Source organism: Heptranchias perlo, chromosome 7 (assembly GCF_035084215.1).
Source record: "Heptranchias perlo isolate sHepPer1 chromosome 7, sHepPer1.hap1, whole genome shotgun sequence".
NCBI lineage: Eukaryota > Metazoa > Chordata > Chondrichthyes > Hexanchiformes > Hexanchidae > Heptranchias > Heptranchias perlo.
The window spans coordinates 27927010-27943605 of record NC_090331.1 but is presented as its reverse complement, the minus strand read 5'-3'; the positions used below and the strand labels follow the sequence as shown (position 1 = coordinate 27943605).

The 16596-nt window shown below is 40.0% G+C and overlaps 1 protein-coding gene across 1 annotated transcript in view; it reads right to left on the bottom strand.

Annotated features, from left to right (window-relative positions):
• Nucleotides 1-16596, bottom strand: part of LOC137323576 (low-density lipoprotein receptor-related protein 1-like) — a 1400855-nt gene that overhangs the window by 156769 nt on the left and 1227490 nt on the right. The window contains exon 67 of the mRNA XM_067987196.1: nucleotides 16002-16127. Coding sequence (XP_067843297.1) covers nucleotides 16002-16127 — 126 coding nt within the window. The remainder of the gene's footprint in view (nucleotides 1-16001; nucleotides 16128-16596) is intronic.

Genomic DNA, 16596 nt, shown 5'->3' with positions numbered 1-16596 from the left:
TAGTACAAATCCAATAGGATCTAGGTTAAATCCCTGTCTGAGTTAGTCATGCCTGATGAACTGGCAGTGGGACACTACAATTGGCTGCAGTAGTTGCACTACAATTGCTCAGGGTTTTAGTAGAGGGAAGGGAAATCATCCAAGGTTCCTGCCTCTGACAGCTGTCCAGTTAACCTTGCTGGAAATGCTCATTTGAGGAAGCAAGTTTATCCTCAGTTGTGATGTACTCCACAGTCAAACAGCCTGCTATCACACATTGCAGGCTTATTTATGAAGAATGACAATTTGTGTGAGGTATCAGGAAGTCCCTGAACGAATCACGTGATAAGAGAAGGGTTAAGTGGAAAATATATTGTTACTACAGGAATTCAATGAATATATGTGAAGCCTTTCACAAGGTTCTGGAATACCTTACTAAGAAAAAGAAAAAGCAACAATAATCTCTTCTCCCATTAAAATGGTGTAAAATGAGAATTGGCTTGCCATACTAATTATTATTATAAATCTAACTCCAACTGGAGAGGGGAAACATTACTGACTACATCTGGGAAGGTGTACTGCCTCAACATTCCACTGAGAGTGAATAAAGTGATAAGAAGTTCACAGAAGTGCAACCGAGCTTTCAGCAGAACCAATCATGCATAGGTTAGATATTTGTGTTGAGATTGCTGACAGACAAAGCTGCTGAACTTCAAATGCATTTGATCTTCAAACTTCATTGACTTTTAAAAGTCCTTTGACAGAGTACAACAGAGTACTGATAAACATTTCAAGGCTACCTAGTATGGTGAAAAAGGTTGAGCAGGTTAACAGTAATTTGTATAATGGGGCACAGTATGCAGTAAAGGCAGATGGTGGTCAGATGGGTTGGCTTATTGCAGAATTAAGAATGTGATACGACTGTATGCTATCACTACTTTTGTTTCATGTAATCATAGTTAGGTCAGGACATTATATTAACCAGGGTTTAATGTCATTAGTCAATCATCCCTAAAGTTTCTGATTGTGTCCATAACAAGAAGCTAAAGCAATAAAACAGGCATGAATGCTGAAACATATAAGCTAGATACAAGAGGGAGCATCTAATTGAAAATCAACCTAGAGACAGAAATTATGATCAGTATTGCAGGTATTCCGACCTGCATGACCTGCTGAGTATTTCCAGCATTTTCTGTTTTTATTATATTAAAAGACCAGTGTTATTACTTGAAGATTAAGACAGTAAAGGTGAGTTTTAAGTATGGAGGCTGACAACAGGTCGGGGAAGGTACCAGGAGCCCTTCACTATCTAGAAATTTGATGAAACAGGTATTTCATCCTCAGAAATTAAAATATAGATTCTGAATACATGTGTGATGCTGGTATTTGAATGGAAGAACAAAGACTCTAAGGAAAAGAAACAAACTAAGTACATTTGAGATGAACTACACAATTTTTTTGAAATTAAAACATTAATTTATTATTCTCTTCCCTGGAAAGGGGTTAACACTGGGCACTAGTTCTCTCAGGGTGCATGTCCATAACAAAAACTAAGGAATAGATTCACAATTCTCATCAAAATAACAGGCAAACTGCTTAGGGGATACTGTTTTTTTTTTGCATACAATGCAAACCATGTAACATTGACAAATGAACCTGAAACTATCATTGATTGTATTAAAATGACTGCCAACCCGAGATATACTTTGAAGATAGATCAGAACAAAGAAAATTAAAAATGTTCCTCTCAAATGCAAGTAGAATTGTAAACATAGATTATAAAAAGGTCCACAGGATACTTATATTTGAATTGAATGGCTTGGCACCCTCCTGGGAACAGATTAACCTTTCTGTGCACCTAACAACCACGAGGGCACACTATGAGGTTTGCACTTAGCATGCTGCACAAGAATATTGTTTTCTGTTTTCAATTTATTCATCTATTATTTTCTGCATTTTAAATCTCAAGAAACTTTGTCTGCGGTTTCACAATTACAGTGCAACGCAAATACCCCTCTGAAAAGATGTATAGGTTCTTATTTCCCAACTCTCATTCAGGCAAGTATTCTGAATCTAGCAGGTTTTACCAAAAATTATAGTTGAGATGCTGACATGTTCCACGCAATGCTCAACCACAATCCCTTCCAGACACTGCCCCCTGACCTGGCAACACTCGTTGCCCACATTAGTCCTCAGTGCAACACTTGTGACTGCTGTGGATGCTCAATGAATAACAGCCAGTAGCAGGTCATGTTAACCCAATGATGGAGGGAATAAGACAAAATGCATTATGGCCAATTATAGAGCTGCACTTCACAACACAAGAATGGCATGAGGTTCACAAGATGTGACTGAACAACTCTAGTCTTAAGTTTAAAATGTTTGATCCGCTTTGAATGTGAGTGATGACATCTCCAAGCTACAAAACAGTTTGGCTGCTTATGTTCTCCTTTTCTTTAATTTGCTTTTTGACCTGTCATGCTAGCTGGAATGAAAGCAATACTTGAAATACAGTGGAGTCTTACTATAATGTACTGTTGGGAAAACTGTTAGAATCATATAATGATACAGCGCAGAAGGAGGCTATTCGGCCCATCATGCCTGTGCTGGCTCTTTGAAAGAGCTGTCCAATTAGTCTCACTCCCCTGCCCTTTCCCCACAGCCATGCAAATTTACCCCCTTCAAGTAGTTATCCAATTCCTTTTTACAAGTTATTATTGAGAGTGCTTCCACCACCCTTTCAGGCAGTGCATTCCAGATCATCTCCCCTCTGGGGGTAAATTTGCATGGCTATGGGGAAAGGGCAGGGGAATGAGACTAATTGGACAGCTCTTTCAAAGAGCCAGCACAGGCACAATGGGTCGAATAGCCTCTGTCTGGCTGTATCATTCTATGATTCTAATAGTTTTCCCAACAGTACATTATAGTAAGACTCCACTGTATTTCAAGTATTGCTTTCATTCCAGCTAGCATGACAGGTCAAAAAGCAAATTAAAAGAAAAGGAGAACATAAGCAGCCAAACTGTTTTATAGCTTGGAGATGTCATCACTCATATTCAAAGCGGATCAAACACTTTAAACTTAAGACTAGAGTTGTTCAGTCACATCTTGTGAACCGCATGCCATTCCGTGTTATGAAGTGCAGCTCTATAATTTTGCCAATTATCTTAAATCTGTGTCCTCTGGTTACCGACCCTTATGCCACTGGAAACAGTTTTCCCTTATTTACTCTATCAAAACCCTTCATGATTTTGAACACCTCTATTAAATCTCCCCTTAACCTTCTCTGCTCTAAGGAGAACAACCCCAGCTTCGAATCATAGAATCTTACAGCACGGAAGGTGGCCATTCGGCCCATCGTGTCTGTGTCAGCTCTTTGAAAGAGCTATCCAATTTAGTCCCACACCACAACTGTTCCCCCATAACTCTGCAAATTCATCCTCTTCAATGTCCAATTGCCTTTTGAAAGTTCCTATGGAATCTGCTTCCACCACTCTTTCAGGTAGTGCACTCCAGATCTCAACAACTCTCTGCATGAAAACATTTCTCATTTCCCCTCCAGTTCTTTTGCCAATTGTTTTAAATCTATGACCTCTGTTTACTGACCCACTTGCCAGAGGAAACAGTTTCACCCTATTTTGCTCTATCAAAATCCCTCATTATTTTCAATACCTCTATCAGGTCTCCCCTTAACCTTCTCTGCTCTAAGGAGAACCCCAGCTTCTCCAATCTCTCCACATAACTGAAGTCCTGCATCCCTAGTACCATTCTAGTAAATCTCCTCTGCACCCTCTCTGAGACCTTGACATGCTTCCTAAAGTGTAATGCCCAGAATTGGGCACAATACTCCATCTGGGGCTTAACCAGTGATTTGTAAAGGTTTAGCATAACTTCCTTGTTTTTGTACTCTATGCCTCTGTTTATAACTCCAAGGAATCCATATATACACAACATCAACCGCTCTACCTTCATCAACCCACCCTGTTACATTACCAAAGGGCATGATTAGGTACTTTTCAACTCCTAATTATGGTTCATTTTGTAACATCAAATAGGGCTTGTACCTTATGAATGGATTGACAAAGCTGGAGTTTCATAATGTCTCTCAGCTTTACAAAATTTAGCACAACTTCTACTACAACCAAAATTACCAAACCTTCAGCAGCAACATCTCCAAATGCAATTCAAATGCCTATGGTATGGACAAGATCAGTCAACTTCATAACTAGTATATTCTACAAACACTATTGCGCGATTTCACATATAGTGCTTTAGCTTGTTAATTCAACTTTTTCCTTTGATTTGATACCAGAGAAGACAAAAAGAACATATGGATCTCGCAAAGTGTTGTGCTTAACTGTAAGAGTGTAAGCAGGTAGGAGTTGGAGAAATGTCATTCTCCCAATACAGTTTGTCTCATCATTTACTGCATTCAGCACTGCATAAACAGTTCTTGTCCTGCTCCTGCATTAGTGCATCCCTATTCTCTGATGAGTCAAGAATCCATTGATTTGCTTTTGAATCTTTCAATTGAGGCAGCATTCATTATGCTAGTGTATGGTTATTCTGTAAATTAACTTCATGTTTAGAAAAATAATTCCTTCAATTAGATTGTGGTTATCTTAACTTAAATTCATGTCTCCTGGTTTTCTTTTCCATACTCAAGAGGGTCAATTTTAACTGTTCCCGTCAGGCGGGAAATGGATGGCAGTGGATCAGCAGCTCGTTTTACACCCCACCTGATTTTCCATTCTGACACCTGATACCCATTTCCCGCCTGTGGGAACAGTTAAAATCGACTCCAGTGAAAAAAATAATCACCATATGCCAACCATACTAATTCCTTTCAGTTGCGATTTTAAAAGGCTCCAGCATTAATAGAGATTAGAAAAAAAACTTTTCCCCTCACAGGACAGGGTATCTTTTCGAAAGAGAGATTGAGCGCTGTGTAAGAAAAGCATTTTACAAGCTTTCTGTACAATAATATCGTAAACCTTGTTAGGGAAAAGCGTAATGTCAGTTTCCCCTGTGAACAAAAGCTTTCTGTCTATCCAAAACAAGCTTTTTATGACCTTGTGCAAGAGACGGCGTCTTTGAGTAATGAGCATCTGGTGCCATGCTCTTCTCCTGTTCATAACATGGGTAAAGGGAGTTATCCATACTTTGGTAGTAGTACGAGATGCTTTAGGCAAAGATAAGAGTTATTGACATCTCGGAGGCAACTAATCATGAGGGAGGTGGTAAAGTCAGATATTGTGTGTATAAAGGAGTAGGACTGATGGCAACCCCATGAGTCAGAGAGAATACAGAGCTAGTTGTCTCTTTTTGGTATTGATCAGAACGTTCTCAGAGTGAGGCTGGACCGCTCAACTAGTCAAGACTTCGAAAGTGCACTTCGAAGTCTTCTACAGTGATCGACTTTGTGCCAGGTTGTATTCATCTTACTAGCTTGTTTAATTGTATTCTTGTATTTTAATATCTTTGTTACTTATTATAACTTCTTAATAAAGCCATTTTACTTTGGAACAAAAAACCTTGCAGTCTTTTTGATTAAAGACCTGAACAGTAAAATATATTACTTACATATTGGTTCTCCAAGGTGAGGCGCAAGGTGTTGGTCTGTGCAAAGTGTAAGTACTTGAGTTGTTGTACATGTTAAACGAGCAAAGTTGGGATCACGTGTTTTGGGTCTTGAGAGACCTGTGTGATAATCCAGAGTTGGTACCGCGGTGGGTTGTTTAACTCACGGTTTTGAGGGGTGAGTTGGTTAATGTGCAACAGATCCTTGCACGGGCTCACGGTTTATTTAAAAAAAAATTTAAGTGTTCAGCCATGGCAGATCAGATTGATAATTGCGGGAAAATGGAAGAAAAGCCAGTAAAAACCCTGGAGGATAAAACAAAGAAATATATTCAGGAGAAACTACGAATTTGTGCTTTATTCGTTTAAAACTGTCAGACTTTGTGTGAGGTTGAGGATCAAATGAAGGAGTTAACTAAGGAGAAACTGGTAAAGGAGCAGGAGGTGGGAAGGTTAAAGAACGAACTGTAGGTGGTTCAGACTGAGAATAAAATGCTGAAAGATAAAGCACAGGGAATGGAGAAGCGTAGCAGGACTGACAATGGAAAATAGAAAATATACAGAGATGCTGCAGGGATCAGTGGCATACATGCAAACGTAGGAGGCAAGCAAAACACGAGGCTACTCAAAGACAGGCAGAGTCAGAGGAACTTAAATATAAGTTAGAAAAAGCGAAGGCTAAAACAAATTAATTGACTGCGGCCATTAAAACTACGGCTGCTATTATGAGAAAGGAGAAAGATGCGACCCAAAAGGTGCCTGATCACGATAGATGTAATAAAGAGATAGAAAGGCTTAAACAACAACTGAAATCCCAAGGGGGATAGTACATGTTGTAAGTCAGTTTGGTGTAGTTGAGGGAGACGATAATGGGAACAAAGGTATAGACTGGGATGACCTCACAGAAAGGGCAGAGCATTACTGGGAAGGGGATGACGACTGAGATCATTATCATGATCAAGGTCCGAGGAATCTGATACGCAGAATGGTCCGTACCTGTACGGTCAAATGAGAGGTCGGGAGAATTAGGACCTGGGGGAAGCCCAGCAACCAGAGGGTGCAGAGAATGTGACAGGGGCTATAGAGATCCCCAATATGGATATGCAATTACAGGAATTAGTGAAAATTATTCCTGAAATAAAAGTCAGGGAAGATCCAGTAGCTACAATAGCAGCAATAGATCAAACTGCTGAATTGAACAACAGTGACAACAGAGAGAAGGTGCAAATGATACTGTTTGCCTGTAGCCCCGAGATATTCAAGTGTTTGTCAAAAGGGATACAAGAAGGCAGGCAGGGATGGGTGGACACTCTAACTGCAGTCTGGAAAGCAATAGGGATAGGAGGCAGTGGAGGTCAGGCTGCTTTGCAAGTTCTGATGAATTGTAAGCAAGAGAAAGATGGAGGGACCTTCACCACACCAGGCTTGGGTGAGGACACAGACTGTGAGCTTGAGACTTTGAGTCAGTACAGAATGGGGTTAAGTCACAAACTTCAGAAATTGAAATCTGGTTTAAGTGAAAAAGGGTAGTCTATGATGGAATCAAGAAGGAGAAAGGGAGATTGTTACAAACAAAATAATGTGTTCTTTTGTTTTCAGTGCACTGTCTCTTCAAAAAGGCTTTGTAAGTGTTTTCTTCTCGCTGTTGTGGGCTACTCCTTTTTAATGTTATGTGTTTTTCTCTTTTGTGCTGAGTAACGGTGAACGTGAATTGATGTCTCAAAATGTTGACATTGGAAGTGATTCTAATGGTTTAATGATATTAGTTGTATTGGAATGTGATAGCTGCTGGCAAACTGACAGCATCCTTTCTAATCCTGTGATTGTGATCAGAAAAAAAAAGTGAACGAAAAAAGGAAAAGAACAATCTGGAGATGTACTGTAGTTGGACTGTCGAAATGCTAAATACTTCAAAATGAGATTTAATTGTAAAAAAAAAGATAAAATGCAGCTTTAAAGAATTACAAGTTACAATTGCAGGATGGTCTCTGGTTATAAATTGATTTGAACTTCTTCAAAGCACTTTGTGCTATTGTAATTGTCTCCTCTCCCAGCCTGCCTAAGGTTTTGACATGCAAGAAGTAATTAACCCTTGCTTCTGTATTACTGAAGTTCAGTATTTTGACTGTACTAGTTTTTAAAAAAAGTTTGTCTGAAAAGTTCAAAATGAAACACCCCCTCTCTTCAGGGGTGCATTTCACATTCCATATAACCCTCAGGCAGCTGGGATGGTCGAGTGTGTGGATTGTACCCTTAAGCAGCGAGTTATCAAGGCAGTGGGAGAGTCTGGTGAGGCTTGGGATGTTTCGGAGTACCCCCCTCGAGCGACATACTCTGTTCAAGGTCATGGCTGGACGCCAGACGCGGTTGCCAGAGTTTTGGCTAGGCGGCACCCTCTTTGGACCTCAACACGAGAGTGTGACCATGGACAGGTTTACCTAAGTTCCACTCTATCCGCTGGCCACAATAATAAGTGCTGGCACAATTTTGGTCCTTATGTTAAGGTGGGGGACAAGGTGATGGTGAAACTGAACAATGTCACAGGAAAGTGGGCAAAGAGATATGAAGGAGCTTTCTCGATAGTAGACAAATTGAGTCGTAATGTCGACAAAATTCAAGCTGATAAAAGGAATAGGTGGGTACATATTAACCAGATAAAGAAGTGGCAGGGACTGGATACCGAAACAGTTCATGCCATCATTCCTATAATCATTTATGACTTATGGATGATGACAATGTGCAAGTTGAGGAGGATGAGACTGCCTCCACCGACTCCAGAAGGACATTCCCAGGAAATTGGCCTTTAAAAACATGGAACGATAAGTGGGAGTTCGAACATTCTGAACCCTCTTTACTTGAGAGAATAGATGAAAACAATCAAAAACACAAAGAGAAGGACTTGGAGTTGGAATTTCCTAAGTCAGCCATTCTATGTACATCTGTGCGTGGGATAGACGGAGTTAATTTCAGACTAGCTGCGAGCTCCAGAGAGAGTGAGAGATAGGACAGAGAAGCTAGGCAGTCTCTCATGTTTTGTTTTTCTGGATTTGTTTTCGTTAAAGGGATCATTCTTTAAAAAATGAATTGACTAATTGACCCCAGAAGAGCCACAATGGATTTTCGTTTTATCTTTCCTTTTAAAGCAGGGGACTATAGTTTTTGGGACCGCATGAGTGTTGACTGTGCAGGATTACTAAGAGTAGTTCTTTGACATAAAAGTGGCTTCACAAAGTTACAGAGCGATCCAGTGGTGTTAAGAATTTAAGACCTTATCTGCAGAGATTGGCAGATATCAAATGTCACAGCATGGAGACGTTTTGGACTTAGACCTGGATTTCGAAAATTCAAACTTACATAGAGAAGGAAAAGCAATCATAAACCTTGATCCAAATTGCTTTTCCTCTTTTGAAAACATTTTGATTTGTTTTGCTTTAACCCATCTATTTTCCGAGACAGAGTGCTTAAAGAAGGGGGAAGGATACATCCAAAAGTAATTACAAGCACTTCTGTCGCTACTGTAAAACCACAAAGCCTGGACATAATTTGTTTCTAAAATTGGAATTGATAAGATAAATTGATATGAGTTGCTGTTCAAGCACTCGAGAAGGGAAAGTTTACCTGTAGTTTAAGGGGATAATCAAATTATATTTTAAAATAAAAGTCGTCGAGTCCAAGAGGTTTCCGCCCAATGCTGTGTATCAAGAAAGTAAGTATTCTGGGGGGGAAATAAAACTGTACAATGACAAGTCCTGTCAGTCCAACAATACTGCTCTCTGGAATTGGGATAATTTTGAAATGATGGAATGGTTCAAGCACAGTGTAATGGCATATTTTGGGAAATGAAAAGCGGTCCTTGAAGAATTTCAGTAAAATAAACAAAAATGTATTGATATTGGATCAGACTGTAAATATTGCATTGGACAGTAAAGTTCCTCCAGGGCTCATGCATGAGATGAAATGATAATATAATGGGATGTGTAAATTGAATGATTGTAAACAATTTTACAACACCAAGTTATAGTCCAGCAATTTTATTTTAAATTCACAAGCTTTCGGAGGCTTCCCCCTTCGTCAGGTGAACGATGTGAAATGAGATCCTCGAAATGAAATCGCATTTATAATTCACAGAACAATGCTTGGTGAGTACAGACAGTTTTTTCAACTGCCCGTTGCCAAGGCAATCAGTGTGCAGACAGACAGGTGTTACCTGCCAGGTCTCACAGAATATACAAATCACCAAAAAAAAACAACAAACAAAAAAAAACAGAGATAGAGAGGTAGAAACATAGAAAAGACAGCAACTGACCCGTTATATTAAAAAGATAACATTTGTTCGCTGGTGGGGTAACGTGTAGCGTGACATGAACCCAAGATCCCGGTTGAGGCCGTCCTCATCGTTCACCTGACGAAGGGGGAAGCCTCCGAAAGCTTGTGAATTTAAAATAAAATTGCTGGACTATAACTTGGTGTTGTAAAATTGTTTACAATTGTCAACCCCAGTCCATCACCGGCATCTCCACATCATAAATTGAATGAGAGGAAGTGGTTGAGGATATAAGATAGACACAGGGAAATTACACCACCAAATGTGGGGTCGAATTTTTCTACAGTCATCGCCGTAGGTGATCATGGATGAATTTCAGAAACCAAACCAAAGGGGTTAGGGAAAGATGTGTGGGTGCATTCAAGAGTAACATAAATCACCTGGGCATGATTTACTAAAGACATCAATCTGGTATAAATGTACAATCTAGTAAAAGTCAGGAAAGTGTAGTGGAGAATAGTTAATTGATAGCTTTCTCTTGAAGATGTTTGTGTCCTTGCCTATACTGAACAATGGGAAAACTGCATTTGATAACTTGAGACATCGGGACCATGCAGGGGGAGATAAGCAAAAACCTCCAGACATCCCCCCGATCTTTTGATAAGATAACCTGAAAGCCCAAGTGGACATGAAAGATGCAAATTTATGTCGCCATCGGAAACAGAGATCAGTATGAAGAACATGATTACAAAGGCCTGTGGCTTGGTGAGCTGTTGGAACCGCTCTTCGAACAGAGCAGTTGCTCTTACAGGATTGAATTGTACTGGACATATGAAGTGTGCCATGGAAAATTTGCCAATACCTTGAGGAAAAAGAAACTGGCCAGCAGAAAGTTAATATTCAAGAACATTACCTGTGATATGTTGCACGTGAGGCAACTAGCATGCAGATATACATGAAGATGAAATGAAGAACGGGTCTCAGACATGCTCAGTTACTTGACAACAGCACGCCATGAAAGATTATGCCATGAAATGATAATCTGGGACAGAATTAACAGTCACTTGGACGAGTGTGGATTGATTAGGGAAAGCCAGCACGGATTTGTTAAAGGCAAATCGTGTTTAACTAACCTGATAGAGTTTTTTCATGAGGTAACAGAGAGGGTAGATGAAGGCAATGCAGTTGATGTGGTGCATATGGACTTTCAAAAGGCGTTGGATAAAATGTCGCACGGTAGGCTTATCATCAAGATTGCGGTCCATGGAATAAAGGGGGCAGTAGCACATGGATACAGAATTGGCTAAGAGACAGGAAACAGAGAATAATGGTGAACTGTTGTTTTTTGGACTGGAGGGAGGTGTACAGTGGTGTTCCCCAGGGGTCGGTACTGGGACCACTGCTTTTCTTGATATATATTAATGACTTGGACTTGGGTGCACAGGGCACAATTTCAAAATTTGCAGATGACACAAAACTTGGAAGGGTATTAAACAGTGAGGAGGATACCGATAGACTTCAAGAGGATATAGACAGGGTAGTGGCATGGGTGGACACGTGGCAGATGAAATTTAACGCAGAAAAATGCGAAGTGATACATTTCGGTAGGAAGAACGAGGAGAGGGAATATAAATTAGAGGGCACAACTCTAAAAGGGGTACAGGAACAGAGAGATCTGGGGGTAAATGTGCACAAATCATTGTAGGTGGCAGGGCAGGTTGAGAAAGCGGTTAAAAAGGCATACAGGATCCTGGGCTTTATAAATAGAGGCATGGAGTACAAAAGTATGGAAGTCATGATGAACCTTTATAAAACACTGGTTCGACCACAACTGGAGTATCTTGTCCAGTTCTGGGCACCGCACTTTAGGAAAGATGTGAAGGCCTTAGAGAAGGTGCTGGAGAGATTCACCAGAATGATTCCAGGGATAAAGGACTTTAGTTACGTGGATAGACTGGAGAAGCTGGGGTTGTTCTCCTTGGAATAGAGACGGTTGCGAGGAGATTTGATAGAGGTATTCAAAATCATGAAGGGTCTAGACAGTGTAGATAGAGAGAAACTGTTCCCATTGGCGGAAGGGTCAAGAACAAGAGGATATAGATTTAAGGTGACTGGCAAAAGAACCAAAGGTGACATGAGGAAAAACCTTTTTACACAGCGAGTGGTTAGGATCTGGAATGCACTGCCCGTTGAAGCAGATTCAATCAAGGCCTTCAAAAGGGGACTGGATAAGTACTTGAAAGGAAAAAAATTTGAAGGGCTATGGGGATAAGGCAGGGGAGTGGGACTAGCTGGATTGCTCTTGCATAGAGCTGGTGCGGACTCGACGGGCTGAATGGCCTCCTTCTGTGCTGTAACCTTTCTATGATTCCATTAATGTGACTCAGGAGAGTGAGAAAACCTTTTACTGACACAAGTTCCATACAGAAACCGACTAATTAATTAAACAATCAGGATAGAGTTAAACACTAGTACTTATCAGGGGGATTGAAATTAAAATAAAGAGGGACATAGAAATTTGAATTTCCAAAATTTAGAGTTAGGTTCTTTTGAGTTAACAATGAAATTGGGACAACTGAGCGCTCGCAAGAAATAATAATTAGGAAAAAAATCCACAAGATGGATATTAGTAAGAGTGCTGGAGAATCTTTTAAGTCCATGATTTTTTGATAATATGGTACACTGTAGTTTTCTATACAATGTATCATGATTTTCTTTGTCTATATCACAATGTGTAAGATTAACCAAATGAAACTTAGAAGCAATTATGTGTTTATGTAAACATAATGTTAATAAAATGTAACTCAAGATGATATTAGACAAGACCGACAAGAAAGTTACGGGGTAGGGTGAAAATTGACCCAGAGTAGTTTCATTCAGGTTCAAAGGTTGGAAATGTAAGAGTATGGTTTAAACTGAGCATAGTCAAGTATTCCATCTCACGAGGCATTTAGCAAGAGGGCGGTGCTGGGGGAGACAAAGGTGCTGCCTCTGTGTGAACAAAAGCAGCTTGTAAGTACACAGCAGAGATAAAGGATGAGGTAGTCACATTACGTGACATGACACTGCACGGTTCATCTAAAGTTGTTTAACACAGAGTCAGCATGGAGGTGAGATCATTTATGGCTAGGAGAGAAGACCAGAGATGCATACGTGCAGCCCCAACAGCTGAAAGTATAAAGATAGGGCACTCTGCACCCAAAAGTTTGAGCTCTTGGGACAGTCGGAAGTCCACAGCTCACTTAGACCAGAAGACCAAATAGCTCAAATAGGTATGTGATGCTGACAAGATGAGAACGTTAGATAATGCCACGTGAGGTCACCAGGGGCTGTTGGAGATTAGGACTGAAAGACTGAAATGAAATATCGCAATGCTGACATTGAAAAGGGGACATCTACCCTTTCGAATCATACATGGTGAGAAACAGTATAGAAGGTAGGACAACATCCTTGGGCTAGAATTCTCTCTCAGATTTTAATCTTTATGTAGTATATTCAATGTATAAAAGCTGAATGAGCAAATGGATGTATTGCGCTACAGAGCTGTGAACTAAGGATGGGACGGGAATGTGAGCCTAAAGGATTTCCCCTGTAGAAGGGAATGTAAGAAAAGTAATAAGAACATAAGAAATAGGAGCAGGAGTAGGCCATCCGGCCCTTCGAGTCTGCTCCACCATTCAACAAGATCATGGCTAATCTTCTACCTCGACGCCATTTTCCTGCACTATCACCATTCCCTTGATGCCTTTAATATCTAGAAATCTATTGATCTCTGTTTTGAATGTACTCAATAACTGAGCCTCCACAGCCCTCTGGGGTAGAGAATTCCAAAGATTCACCACCCTCTGAGTGAAGAAATTTCTTCTCATCTCAGTCCTAAATGGCTACCCCTTATTCTGAGACTGTGACCTCTGGTTCTAGACCCTCCAGCCAGGGGAAACATCCTTCCTGCATCCAGTCTGTCTAGCCCTGTCAGAATTTTATATGTTTCAATGAGATCCCCTCTCATTCTTCAAAACTCTAGATAATACAGGCCTAGTCTACTCAATCTCTTCTCATACGACAATCCCGTCATCTCAGGAATCAGTCTGGTGAACCTTTGTTGCACTCCCTCTATGGCAAGTATATCCTTTCTTAGGTAAGGAGACCAAAATTGTACACAATACTCCAGGTGTGGTCTCACCAAGGCCTTATATAATTGCAGTAAGACATCTTTACTCTTATACTCAAATCCTCTTGTAATAAAGGCCAGCATAACATTTACTTTCCTAATTGCTTGCTGCACCTGCATGTTAGCTTTCAGTGACTCATGTACAAGGACACCCAGGTCCCTTTGAACATCAACATTTCCCAATCTCTCACCATTTAAAAAATACTCTGCATTTCTGTTTTTCCTACCAAAGTGAATAACTTCACATTTTTCCACATTATATTCCATCTGCCATGTTCTTGCCCACTTACTTATCCTGTCTATATCCCCTTGAAGCCTCTTTGCATCCTCCTCAGAACTCATATTCCCACCAAGTTTTGTGTCATCAGCAAACTTGGAAATATGCTCATCCAAATCATTGATATAGATTGTGAATAGCTGAGGCCCAAGCACCGATCCCTGCGGTACCCCACTAGTCACAGTCGACCAACCTGAAAAAGACCCGATTGTTCCTACTCTCTGTTTTCTGACTGTTAACCAATTCTCAATCCTTGCCAGTGCATTACCCCCAATTCCATGTGCTCTAACTTTGTTCACCAATCTCCTGTGTGGGACCTTATCAAAAGCCTTCTGAAAATCCAAAGACACCACATCCACTGGTTCCCTCTTATCTATTCTACTAGTTACATCCTCAATGAACTCCAATAAGTTTGTCAAACATGTTTTCCCTTTCATAAATCCATGTTGACTCTGCCAAATCCCATTATTATTTTCTAACATACAAGCTTTCTGTACAATATTGTAAACCTTGTTAGGGAAAAGCATTATGTCAGCTTTCCCCGTGAACAAAGGCTTTCTGTCTAACAGGCTTTTTATGACCTTGTGCAAGAGAGGGCCTCTTTGAATAATGAGCATCTGGCGTCATGCTCATCTCCTGTTCATAACATGGGAAAAGGGAGTTATCCATACTTTGGTAGTAGGACGAGATGCTTTAGACAAAGATAAGAGTTATTGACATCTCGGAGGCAACTAATCATGAGAGAGGTGGTAAAGTCAGATGTTCTGCATATAAGGGAGTAGGACTGATGGCAACCCCATGAGACAGAGAAAACACAGAGCTAATTGTCTCTAAGACATATAAAGATGGGAGCTTTTTAGTATTGATCAGAACGTTCTCAGAGTGAGGCTGGACCGCTCAACTGGTCAAAACCTTCGAAAGTGCACTTCGAAGTCTTCTACAGTGATCAACTTTGTGCCAGGTTGTCTTCATCTTACTTGCATGTTTAATTGTATTCTTGTATTTTAATATCTTTGTTACTTGTTATAACTTCTTAATAAAGCCATTTTACTTTGGAACAAACCACCTTGCAGCCTTTTTGATTAAAGACTCAAACAGTAAAATATATTACATACAGGTGCTTTCTCACTACTCCTGAAGCGGTTACACTTTGCATCAATGCTACAAGTATTGAGTAAATGCAGCCTGAATCAGGAATCAGGCCTCGACTTAACACTGGACTGAAGCAGAGTGAGACTCATTGGAGGAAGAAGTCTCACTTTATTTTACTTCGGAATCAGTTCTGGTCTTCACATCTGATTTACACACGACAGGCTTAACGTCAGTGTGAAGACAAAACCGTTTTGCGCTAATGTTAAACTTGTAATGTAAATGGACCTTTAGAGATATTATAACAATACTGCTATCCTTTTTTCCCAGGAAGGTAATGCTCGCTAAAATAGGGATCAGCAGGTGGGGGTGTGGGGGGAGAGTGGAGGGAATTCCACGACAGAATATGGACTATGGGCTCTTCTCAGTCAGGATTTCCTGAAGTCCTAAAAGATTTTTAGCAAGACCAAACTACATGGACAAATTCTACCTAACTTTCAGAAACCAAAAATTAACTCATAACTTATTGATAGCTTAATTTTGAACACATGCACATTTTAAAATGACCGGATAATCAATAATTGATATCAGTAATTTAAATATTTTATAACATTGCTTTAGAATCCAGGAACAAAACATACCACATTCTTCTCGTGGCTCATCAGATCCATCTCCGCAGTCATCCTCTCCATCACATTTCCAACGTGCAGGAACACATCTGCTTGTGCCTTTACAGTGGAAATCATCTGTGCCACATGCAATTTGAGCTGAAGCCAATCAAAAAATATAATAAAACAGAAATAGCCATTACTATAATCCACAGCTCACAAAGACTTAACAATATATAAGCCAAATATATGGCTTCTTATTCCCAATACAAAGGTATCCATCTAATATTTCTATTCTGTCACATTTTGTAAGAACCAAGGCAGTGACAGCTTCAAGTTTCTGTTATGATGATCATTACACCAGTGCTCTGAAGGCATTTTCCACTTATCTTGACTATTTAAAAAAATATTTATCATACTTTGAAAAGGAAACATAGTTGAAATGAAAACTTCTTTTTAACTGCATTCTTATTATTTCACCAGGTTCTCAAACGTTCCACATTTTTATAGCAACCTTTTGTCAACTGTGGGTCTCTGTCTTCCTCCTGCCTCAAAACCATTATTGACTCCAATCTATTTCCCTTTCTTTTGTACCTGATGATGATTATATCAACCCATTAGTTCCATT